The 12,650-nt window shown below is 40.8% G+C and overlaps 1 protein-coding gene and 1 non-coding gene across 2 annotated transcripts; one reads left to right on the forward strand and one right to left on the reverse strand.

Annotated features, from left to right (window-relative positions):
• The first annotated feature begins 8,009 nt into the window (after nt 1–8,009).
• On the forward strand, nt 8,010–12,568 carry LOC110697812 (secoisolariciresinol dehydrogenase-like). The gene is made up of 4 exons (XM_021875205.1): nt 8,010–8,180; nt 8,735–8,806; nt 11,038–11,294; nt 11,642–12,568. Exons 1-4 carry the CDS (start codon nt 8,161–8,163, stop codon nt 12,193–12,195), a joined length of 903 nt encoding a protein of 300 aa, XP_021730897.1. The 5' UTR covers nt 8,010–8,160; the 3' UTR covers nt 12,196–12,568.
• Nucleotides 12,286–12,357, reverse strand: TRNAP-UGG. The gene has a single exon. It is a non-coding gene; the product is annotated as a tRNA-Pro (tRNA).
• Nucleotides 12,569–12,650: the final 82 nt, after the last annotated feature.

The raw sequence follows: 12,650 nt of genomic DNA on the forward strand, positions 1-12,650 counted from the left end.
CTTGTAGTGTCCGCCCATAGACCACCAGCCCTTTCAATCTTCTTCTTAATGCCGTTTGAGATGAGCTTGTTGAAGGCTTCAACTTGCCCGTTTGCTTGGGGGCGGCCAACTGATGCAAAGCAATGTGAGATCCCTTGATCTCCCAACCAGCTCTTGAGGGTAGGCGTTTCGAACTAAGGGCCATTGTCAAAGACCATAGACATAGGAAACCCAAACTGGGTGATGATATTTCTCTAGATGAAAGAGATGACATCCTTTGTCTTAATGCCCTTGACCGCCTCTGCCTCAACCCATGGTGAAGTAATCTATAGCCACCAGGATGTACCTCTGCCCACCTGCAACAGGCGTATACGGACCTAAGATGTCCATGCCCCATTTTTCAAATGGAACCGGGCTATAGATAGCCGTCAAATCTGTGGCCAGCCGATGTCTGAGCCGGCAAAACCTTTGGCACTTGTCACACTTCTTCACCATTTCCATGGCGTCTGCCTCAAGAGTGGGCCAAAAGTAGCCTTGCCGCCTGACTCTTTTTGCTAGAGTGCTGCCGCCTATATGTGATGCACAAAAGCCCGAGTGCAGATCCTCTAGAACCTCTTTTCCCCTTTCAGGGGTAACAAACTTCAGCAGCGGCTAGAGGTAACCCTTTCTGAAGAGTTCCCTCTTGTAGATTTCAAAACTTGAGGCTCGCTTTTACAGCGCAACCGCTTCTGAAGGGGCTTCTGGCATAGTGTCGTCTACCAGATAAACCCGGATGGGATCCATCTTGGTAGAGTTTCAGTCAAGAACTTCAATGGGATCATGTTCAATGCTTCTTTTATCCATGATTTCCCAAAAGACTGACCTAGGCGCATCACAAGTTGAAGATGATGCAAACTTAGACAGGGCATCCGCTTGATTATTTTCTGACTTGGGCACCTGACTTAGGTGAAATTCGTCAAGTGTCCCGGCCTCATCTTTGACTTCTTGTAGATACTTGATCGTAGCCGGATGGGTGGCCTCATAGTCACCATGGTATTTGACTAACGATCAACCGAGAATCTGAACAGGTGTTAACTCTCCTTGTCCCTGCCGCCTTACACATGCGTATACCAGCTAGTAGGACCTCATACTCTGCCTCATTATTTGAGGCTTGAAACTTGAAACTTAGTGCGTATTCATATTGGCCCCCTTCCGAAGACTTGCAAATTACGCCTGCACCACAACCGTTCATAGTAGAGCTCCCGTCTACATAAACCTTCCAAACCTGATCAACATTGTCCGGCTGAGCCGGTCTTGTCATTTCAACAATGAAGTCGGCGAACGCCTGATCCTTCACTGTTTTCCTAGGTTCGAAGGAAATTTCCAGACTTTGCATTTCAATAGCCCACTTGAGCATTCTGCCGGATGACTCCAAGGTTAACATTGGCCGCTTGAGGGGTTGATCTGTGTAGACCACCACCGGATGTGCCAAGAAGTATGGCTTCAACTTCTTGACTGCCATGGACAGGACGAGGCCAAATTTTTAACCAAGGGGTACCGCAGCTCAGCATTTCGGAGAACATGGCTAATAAAATAGACCGGAAGCTGTATGTCGTCTCTCTCAGCTAGGAGAACGGCACCGAGGGCATGATCTGAGACGGCCAAATACATATAGGAGAGCCTCTCCTGCTAGAGGGCTAACCAGCCGTGGCAATGAGTGGAGGTGCTCCTTCAGTTTTTGGAATGTCGCCTCAGCATTCTCCCCCCATTCAAATCTAGTCTTCTTCTTGATTGCTTGGAAGAAGTAGAGGCACTTGTCACCTGACCGGCTGAGGAATCTCCCCAATGCCGCTAGACAACCGGTAAGCTTTTGGACTTCCTTGACAGTGCCGGGTGACTTCATGTCAATTATTGTCTGTACCTTTTCTGGATTGGCCTCTACTCCCCTTTGATTAATCAAGAATCCTAGAAAAATTCCCAGAACCAACACCAAAGACGCACTTTTTGGGATTGAGCATGACCTTATGTCGCCTGAGGGTGGTGAATGTTTCTCGGAGGTCAGCAAGGGGAACCGTCTGGAGCTTGGATTTGACTATCATGTTATCAATGTACGCCTTTACGTCCCTCCCGATTTGATTAATGAAGACCGTATTAATCATCCGTTGGAAGGTAGCAGGCGCATTCTTCAGCCCAAACAACATCACCGTATAACTGAACAACCCTTGATCAGTGACGATTCCACAAGGGTATTTGATGGAAGCCTAAGTAGGCGTCCATGAAGCTCATCAAGGCACGACCAGACGTGAAGTCGACCAGACTGTCGATCTTTGGAAGTGGATAGCTATCCTTCAGACATGCCTTGTTCAAATCTGTGTAATCAACACACATCCGCCAGGTACCATTCGGCTTTTTCACAAGGACAACGTTTGCTACCCAATCTGGGTAGTAGCATTACCGAATAAACCCGACATCTAGCAGCTTCTTGACCTTGGCGGCTGCCGCCTGAGATCTTTCCTCGTCGTGGATCCTTTTCTTTTGCCTAACCGGCTTCTTTTTTGGATCCACGGCAAGTTTGTGGATAGCAAGATCCGGGCTGACGCCTGACATCTCTTGCACTTCAAAGGCAAATATGTCTTTGAATTCTTTCAATAGTTGGTGCAAATCTGCACCCAACTTTGCAAAAGCAACTGTCCCCACTTTTACGGTTCATTCCGGACGGCTATCATCTAGAACAATGTCGATATTTTCACCAGCCGGCTGGGGACGGAGATCCTCTGATCGTTCCCCGATCAGTGATTGCTATTGCTTCTCTTTTTTGACGGCCACAAGGTGGTCCGCCTTTCTCTTTTTGTCGGCTGCTTTGGGAGCAGGCGCGGATTCCTTGACGTCATCAAGGTCAATGGGTTCCTCGCCTTGGCCAGCTGCGGCCACAGTAGCCTTGACGTCTGAGAGGTAACACTCCCTAGCCATCTTTTGATCCCCGCTCAGGGAACCCACCGTTCCATCATCCCTCTCAAATTTGATCAGCATGAGGGATGGGATGATGACTGCCTTGGACTCGTTAAGGGTTGGACGGCCCAGAATCAGATTGTAGGCAGTCAATTGCTCGACCACCAAGAACTTGATGACCATGTGCCGTCCTTCCCCCTTCTCTCCTAGCCGGATGGGTAGGTCAATCCTCCCCACCGGATGCACTACCCCTCCCCCAAAGCCAACTAGGGGGTGTTGTGCATGCTGCTAGGCTTGTACTTGAGCCTTGCCAAGCACTGAAAGCTGATAAGGTCAGACGAGCTCCGGGTATCGATGAGGATTCGGCCCACTCGTTGGTTGGCAACCTTACATTCGATGACAATTGGGTCATCATGAGGCCGCCTGACCTTGCCTCGATCCTTCTTAGAGATGAGGACCTCAGGAAAGGTGTCTTTCGACGCCTGGCCCTCATCAACCGAGTTGACCAGCTTCCGAATGTTGTCCTTGGTACCCCAGATGGCAGGACCCCCTCCCGCGAAGCCGCTTGCTATGGTAAAGATGTGCTCTTCATCAGTGTCAGAGCTCACAGCCGGCTTCTTGGACGGTTGTCCATTGTTTGTTTTGGGGTTACCCTTGGACTTCACCATATAGGACTTTTGAGCCCCCTCATCTGCCAGACGGTCCAATAGCCGCCTGAGGCTATAGCAGCCATTGGTGTCATGGCCGACATCCTCATGGAACTGACAGTACTTGCTCTTATCCCAGATGTTGATGGGACTCTTCATTGCTGCCGGTTTCTAAAGGGTCAACCGGTCTTTGATCTCCATGAGGATAGAGGAGTAGTCCTTGTTGAACTCGTACTTGGGGACGTACGGCTTCAACTCTCTCTTTTTCTTTTGGGACAGCTGACCAAAACGGTCCGTCGCCCAGACTTCTTTTCTTTTCTTGCTCTCTTCTTTTTTGGCCGGCTGAGCTGACCGGAGCTCCGTCGCTTGTGTATAGGCTTCGGCTTCCATCAACGCCACTTGGAGGGTAGCAACCCTCTTTCTGACCAGGTCGAACTTAAAGGTCGACCTGTCCTTCGGACCCTTGAAGAAGTCTGTATAGACAACTTCGTCAGACAACCCTTGAATCTGAATTCTCATCAGATTGAACCGCCTGACATAGGACCTTAGTGCCTCCTTGTCTCCCTACTGAATAGCCCCTAGGTCGAGACTTGTCTTTTTGGCAGGGATGTTCATGGAGAAGTTGGACGCAAACAGGTATGCAAGCGTCTTGAAGTTGTTGATGCATCCGGCTGGCAGATTACCAAACCATCGTTGGGCTATGCCCTTCAATGTTGCTGGGAAGCATAGGCACCAGGAGGCATCATCCAAAACCCCTGTAAGTACATGAGGTTGGTGTACGCCATTAGGTGGTCTTCTGGGTTGGTGGTACCATCATAGGTACCAACCGACACGTTCTTAACCTTGGCTGGCTGAGCCGCATCGGTTATCTCCCTGGAGAACGCCGACGACTATTCCCCAGGGTTTAGCAGCCGGAGCTGCCAGTCCATAAGATGAACCTGCTGCGCCGCCGGACCCCTAAAGAGGGTCGGCTGCATGTAAGGGGATCCATACGGCATGTATGGCTGTTGGGGCACATACAGAGCCGACTGGATAATCTGAGGGCCAGTACGTGCGGACATGCCGCGTGACTGACTCTCTCGGTTTGTCTCCGAATACTTTATTGAAGTATTGCGGAAACTGTCTAGGTAAGTCGACGTGGAGGCCGACTCAGACATTTGTTGACTTCTCTTCTTTTGGATGAACATCCGGGCGTCAGAGTAAGTCTTTTTTTACCCACCCAGCTGAACTTGCCAGTTGGCCTTCCTTTGCCCTGATTTAGGGAAACAAAGTCTAGAAAGGTCGATTAGGGGCCCAGCCGCCCCGTTTGGTTTAGGGTGAGGAGTAGGCACCCGGTCTTTGATGTGCTTCTTCCCGGAGGAAGAAGGCTTCTTGGCCGACTGACCCTTGTTGGAGCCAGTTGACTTCTTTAATAAGTCCTTGATTTCCCCTTTGAAACTTGTCATGAACGTCATGAGCTCATCTCTGGTGACGGGGGCTGTACTCTCCGCCGCCTGGGGTTGCCCAGCAGGCTTGCTGGCTGGGTTGTTGGGACCAGCTTTGTCTTCGCCCCGTTCCCTTGTTTCTTTGGAACGGGTGCGCCTTGTTCGGAATGACCCATCTGGGGCCACGTAGGTGTCGACCTCAAAGTCGTCACCACTATCCTGGTCCGTATGGACCTCAGGTTCGGCCGTAGGCCACTTGCCCTCACCAGACGGTACAGAATCGGATGCCATCTTCGGAAGTACTCTCCCCACAGACGGCGCCAAATGTTTCGGGGTTTTTGGAGTCTCTCGGAAGAGTTACAATTCCGAGAATGCGCTCCGACTGTCTGTTCCTGCAAAACCACGAAACTCCGGTTGGGTAGAGTTCCGCCTCCGACGATCAAGTTAGAACGTCTCCGGATGTATAAATGTGCGGAAAGTAAATGGATTTTCTCTCTGATTCAGAGATAATTCTGCAATTAATATTGCTTGGTTTTTTGTGTTTGTATTTATGAATAATGTAATAAATGAGGATTTTCCTCTATTTATAGTAGAAGGAGATCAGTTCCCCTATTAGGGTTACAGTGCCTCGTGTCAGCAAAGGATTGGATCCCATTGGGCCTCTCTGAGGCTGACACGTGTCATCATGCAATTGGTCCACGTGGCATAGGGTAATTTTACCCCAAATAGAGTGTACTTTTATGTAATTTTGTTTGTAAATAGATATTTATGTTATTATTGACTTGAAATTATTTTAATTGACGTTAAGTTATTTTCACTAAAGTGAAAGTATTTTTATCAAATTCTCTAATATTTTTTTAAATAAATTAAAGAAAAAATTGTCAAAATTAATACTCCGGTACAAACTTCGAATGGTCCGCCAAAAACAAGTCAAACTTTTGATTATTTCTAAATAATACAAACTTTGAGGGATGTCCGTTTTAAACAAGATAATTTACTCATTACCTAGACAACAGGTTAACAATTTTTTTTTTTTTTTTTTTTTTTGTAATAAAATCATTTAAAAGTTTAATTAACTTCTAATTAAAACTTTAAATATGGTTAATATTTTAAATAACTCCTTATCAAATAATTTAACTATAAACACCTCCGAATTAAATAAATATTTAATTTCTCAAAAAATAAAAATCAAAAATTAAGAACCAGTCCCCACCCGACCTCCCCACCAGCTAGCCATTCCCACCCCCGCCGAAGGCTCGGAGTCAGCCCCCGCCCTCCCCGATCACCATTCCCGAAACCACCCTCCCTCCCTCTCAACGAAACCCTCCCTCGCCGGTGTCATTCCCCGAACACCATTCCCGAAACCACCCTCCCTCCCAACGAAACCCCTCACCCTCCTCTTCCTTCTCTCCTTCTTCTCCCTCCTTATCTCTCTCCATAGTTTTGGCAAACTCCAGCAACTGCGAAAGCGTTTTCCGGTGTATGTAGTACGCAGAAACCGCCACAAACGACGTTCCAACCAACGCCGCTATCACCAAGTGAAGCGTATAATTATCCATTTCTAGAGTGATTATTACAGCTTTTTGATTGTGAATTTGATAAAGAAAAAGCTTGGTGAAACCTTACTTAATTCAACAATGGCGGAAGTGAGGATTGGAGGAGAGAGAAAGTGCTGGTGGGGGGAGGGGGGCTGATTTTTTTCTTTGAAAAAAATAATAATAATAATAAAGTGATTAATATTATTTAATATCTTTTAATTATTATAAAAAAAAAAATTAAAAAATAATTAAATTGTCAAACTAATAAAACATTGACACCTGTCCTACTTGACCTATTAACCAAGTTACCAACCGGTCATAAACTGTTTAAAGTAGATATCCCCAAACTTTGTATTATTCAGAAATAATGAAAAGGTTGACCTATTTTTGGCGGACTGCTCAAAGTTTGTTATTTTTGACAATTTTTCCTAAATTAAATAACAATGCATTTTGTATGTGGCTAACCACACTATCTGGCCGGACAAAGTAACCCCTTATAAAACTGATCGAGTAATTTAACTTTTGTAATACTAATTGAGTAACCTTTAACACTAACTTAATAACCCCTATCTATAACACTGATTGAGTAACCTCTACAAATAAAGTTTGTGATTGAATATATTATAAATGGATCTTATTTTAAAGAACTTTTTATAACGAATTTTATGATGGAAATAGAATTGAGTTATACGATATTTATTAAAAGGTATGATTAATTTTGTAATATGAAATATCAGAATTTTATCGATAATAAAACACTATGCAACTATTTTATCTTAAAAAAATCTATCTAAAAATCGCTTACTTAGTATTATATGTGTCACAATAATAGCTATTTATCTCCTACGTGGCACGATAATTGGCGAAAACCTGGAATGCCAAGTGTCGCTGTCTCATGGCCTGGCTGCGAGACCGGCTTTATTTATTAGTGATATGATATAATATGATATGATATTAGATTAGATCACTTTTTTTTTTAACTCTTAACAATAGTGTACAAAATTTATATCCAAAAAATATTTGTTTACCTATATTTCCTTGTTTATGTTGCCAACCACTAAAGTTGTGACATAAAATCTCCTTATTAATGCTACCAACCACTAAAATTGTGACATAAAATCAAACCAAAAGAGTTCTCCTTAACCAGATATGGCGTGCACATTTGCACTAGTATTAACAAGATTGTTACTCAATAAATAATACTCCATCCATCACTAAATAATTAACACGTTACAGAGTATATTTTTTCCACTATTGATACTCGTATGAATATTTATAATTGTATAAAATAAAGGACAATTTAGTACATTGACCATTTGACATGTGTTAGTCTATACAAAGTTTGACTGTATTATTTATTATGGGATAGGGTGCGTTATCAAGAAAATAAACTGGTACGAGTATTTTCTCATTGACTCTTTATCTTATTTGTCAAATTGGCAAGTTGCAACAACTAGCATCTTTTTTTTGTTTAGTGTCATTATCTGTAGAGGTTCAGGAACTCTGTGTAAATAACACTTTCTGACATATGCTCGTATATAAATTCCATAGTAGTCCATGAGATTTCCAGCAATTACCAAACACATTATTCTTTTCCTCCTGTGCATTTCCTGCTGAATATTTTCAGAAAAAATAAAGACCAAAATGTTCATGCTCAATTTAAGGTTAGTTTTTCTATTCAAAAAAAAAAAAAAAAATTTAAGGTTAGTTTTTCTCTCTTTTCAATCCTGTAACTTATTAACTAGTTTAACATACATTTAAGTTACTGCATTTTTTTTTTTACTTTTTTGTTTTGGTCCTGATTTGTAGCAGTGTTGCAGAATAATTTAATCCCCAATATTCATGTAATAGAAACTTCGGATCATATGTCATTTGATGGCCAGCTTTACCTTCTTTTTTCATTTCCTTTTTTATGTGTGATGGTTGGGAATTTAGATATGCCCATCGGAATTTTCTTTTCTTCTTTTTTTTGGGTGTATTGTACGCTTTAAAGACTATGTTGTAGACGAGAATCAATCTCAAGTAAGGGTAAAACCCCGAGAGTTTGATTTTATCAACTAAGGTTGTTGACATCTACGAGTCAGGACAATGAGTCTTGTTATTAATTGTTACATGACAGAGTAGTAGTCTGTCTTTTATTAAAGTGGTTGACATGAATCTTCTACTGAAAGTTGATTAATGGTTTCTAATGAAATTGTGATCAATGTATTGCTAACAGAAAACTGAGTTTGATCTCAAAAGCTCTAGCTTCGACAAGCTTCACCAGGGAATTCTCTAATCATAGAGGAAGGTATGCAAATCATAAATTTGCTTTGGTTATTGTAGTGGTATGTATGACTGTATAATCAAAATTTCCGGCGTATGTTTATTGAAGCCTATGATGCACAAAAACTGTCATGTATTCGGGTTTTCAAGGATAAACTCAAGGAAACTTTTGGAGTCATAAAAGGGAAACTTTAAGTTTTGGATTACCATCAAACTTTTCTCATTATAGACATTTAGAATCACAAAATGACCATTTATTTTAAGTAAATATAATCTCTTTATATGAAAATGACTTTAAAACTCTAAATCTTTAATACAACAAAACCAACTTCAGATTTGTAAGAAAAATGATTGATTGATGATTAAGATAGATCTTGCTTTTCCATATATCCAAACTGTATGAAAATAACAGTTCTCAACCACATATCCCACGTTTCATTTTGTGTAATGTAAAATGGAATATAATGGAAGGTCTATTATTCGAAAGAGTTATGTTTCGTGCTGTCAACCAGACAACCAGTACATGTTATAGTTCAAAAAAAATTATACTTTTGTCGGGCTGTATTAAGATTTTGTTGCGAAAAAACAGTATTGAAGTTCCTTTTTTTATGAAGGGTAGATGGACCATCTACATTTTGTAGTGTAGCACAAGGTAAGAAATGCAATTGAATCTAAAAATCTAAATGCTGAACTAGTAAAAATACATATGATCTAAACACGTTTTAATTAAAATTAAAATGCTTCATGTCGGCATGGTTTCAACAATATTACATTAAGCAATATTCTACCTAGCTGTTGGGCCTAATGCACGGCTATGTTAACTCTGACATCGCCACGTTGCTACTGAGTTTAATAGTGTTTCTCAGTTGAATTGCATCAATAAAGACGTTACCCGACCTATCTACTTTATACCAAGAAATCCTTGAATAATAGGTGCTGTAGATTGTGCTAGATTGTGGCTTTGGTTCCAAGATGGTATACTTTTTGTTGTTAAGCGAAAAGTTGATTACTTTTGATGGTTGCTATAAGATTCGTTTGTGTCTATTGATGGAAATAATCTGTGTACATGTTTGTCACACTTTCTTGGTAAATGAATTAATTAGTTCTCATGTATCTTTCAACAATACTCATGTCTGTTGTTGAAAGGGAAGACGAGTTTTAATACTGTTTTTTAAAAGTTCCTAATCTACATGATATCTTTAAGAGCCTCGAAAAAGCATCTTTAAGGTCTTGTTGCTTCGGTGAATCACTTAAGCTCTGGTTTCTGTTCTCGATTCATCTAATAGTGAGCTAGTGCACCAGTTTACTGTAATATTTTAAGATTTGATATATAGTTTAGTAGACCTAAAATAAAGGTCAAGATGTTACATTTTCTGAGTCTCGAAGATTAAGGCCAAGCTATTAGAGAATTGTCCATTAATCGTATTAGTTTTTTTTGACGTGTGTGAAGTTTAACATCTCGATAAATGCTTGTGTTTCCTTGCTTACCAGTCAAACAACAATATTACCTACTTTGAGTCAATTGGACTACATCTGAGCATGTACTTACACCTAGAGTCTGTTTAATTGTTTATACTCTGAAGTCTATAAGCATAAATATTGTAATCTGGTTGGTCAGATTTTGGATTAGAAACTATTTAAAGATTTGATTTAAAACTTGATTGGATCTTACAGAGATACGCGTTTATCCTTTGTGTTCTCATTCCACAAGCATATTTTATTCCTGCATCCCATTAAGTTGTATGTCAAGTGATCACTAAAGTAGTCTGATGACTCGACTTGTATTAACCAATACTTTTGTTCCGCGTTCATGGGTGAAGATGGGAACCTTGATTTGGCTTTCTTTCTTAATTATGCATTAGCAAGCCGACAATCTCTTTTACTGTTGTAATCTACCTATATTAATCAGTGGGAACATATAAATTTATGCTAGATGTTATGCAAAAAGGTAGCCTTTGAGTGCCTTTTTGCCTTTTTAAAAAAATAGATTGTTCTATCCAATGAATCTACATGTAAACTAGACTGTTTTTCACGTTTTTTTGCTTCAAGTCAAGAAGTTTACATGTGAAATTTTTCTGAAAAACAGTTTCCTGCTAGCATTTCGGAATCAGCTTCTCTACTGATAAGAATTTCGAATTACTTTCATGTTTACGTTGACTTCTCTGTTTCCCTTGTCGGCCTATGTGTCGCTCTAAATATATTTGATATGTTATATTCTGTATCTAACTCTTACTGCCGATTTTTTTAAAAATCTAGACTGGAAGGAAAAGTCGCTCTGATCACTGGAGCGGCTAGTGGGATAGGCAAGGCAGCAGCAATAAGATTTGCTGAAAACGGGGCCAAGGTTGTGATTGCTGATATTCAACACGAACAAGGCCAAGCCCTGGCAAAGGAATTAGGTTCAAGTGCTTCGTTTGTTTCTTGTGATGTCACGAAAGAATCTGATATCTCTGGTGCCGTTGATTTCTCTGTTTCCAGATATGGTCAACTTGATATCATGTATAATAATGCAGGTGGGTTTTGTTTCTGGACTGAACTGATTTTATTCGCTTTACTTTAAAAGATCAGCCGTCTTTATATGTACATGTACTACAGTTATATACTAATAGTGAACATGTAAAAATATCACAATCTAAAGTAGTTGAATTGATGCAATACCAATTTAGACCAACCCACTTTTGGATTACCAGAATGTTGTAGTTTAGGCATAGAAAAGAAAGATGTCTCGTAAACTTAATACAATTCTAATTCCTTTCTGTAATGTAGCTAACTTTACAGAATATGATAGCTAATGTTACAATACAAACTCACTGATTTCCATTCTATAGTAATCTAACCTCATTTTGTTGCCCAAATGTAGGGATTGCTTGCAGATCGCCGCCTTCCATTACAGACCTTGACCTTGATGTCTTTGACCGTGTAATGTCAATCAATGTGAGAGGTGCATTAGCAGGAATAAAGCATGCATCACGAGTGATGATTCCTCGTCAAAAGGGGTGCATTTTGTGCACTGCAAGTGTTACTGGGATGATGGGTGGGATGGCTCAACCATCCTATTCTATTTCAAAATCTGCAGTAATAGGCATGGTAAAGTCTGTGTCAGCAGAGTTGAGCAAGCATGGGATTCGGATAAACTGCATATCGCCCTATGCAATTCCTACTCCTTTTGTTATGGATGAGTTGAGGATGCGGTTTTCTGGGGTTGAAGATGAAGTGATAGTGAAAATGGTGCATGGTGCTGGTGAGCTAAAGGGAGCAAACTGTGAAGAAATCGATGTTGCCAATGCAGCTTTGTACTTGGCATCAGATGAGGCAAAGTACGTAAACGCACATAATCTAGTCGTCGATGGAGGTTGCACTTCCATTAAAAACTTGCATATTCCAACACAAGATGAAGTGTCAAAAGTTCAATAACAAAAAACAAGGCCTTTTCCCTACATCCATCCACCTCCACTACCCTAATAATATACGAATTGTAATTTATTTTTATTTTTTTTAAAAAGAGGGGCATTCCGAGAATCGAACTCGGGACCTCTCGCACCCAAAGCGAGAATCATACCACTAGACCAAATGCCCAGTTGTGTTAAATTACAGATAATAAATAGTTTATAAACCTTAATATTGTTTTAATTTGTTTGTGCTTTATTTCTTGACAAGGTATTAAAATGCATCTATGGAAGAGTAGCTTATTTCGGTTTTATAAGTTGTTTTTTTTAAGGTTTATATGTTGTTATATACTTATGTTCACATCTAATGATGTCAGTAAGTTGACAATTTCATGAACAAGTTCAACGAAAAGTTAATATACAAACTTGCTTGAATTTTTTTTTTGTTCTACTGTTCATGTTCATTAACTTCTTGTTCATATT

Source organism: Chenopodium quinoa, unplaced genomic scaffold (genome assembly GCF_001683475.1).
Source record: "Chenopodium quinoa cultivar QQ74 unplaced genomic scaffold, ASM168347v1, whole genome shotgun sequence".
NCBI lineage: Eukaryota > Viridiplantae > Streptophyta > Magnoliopsida > Caryophyllales > Amaranthaceae > Chenopodium > Chenopodium quinoa.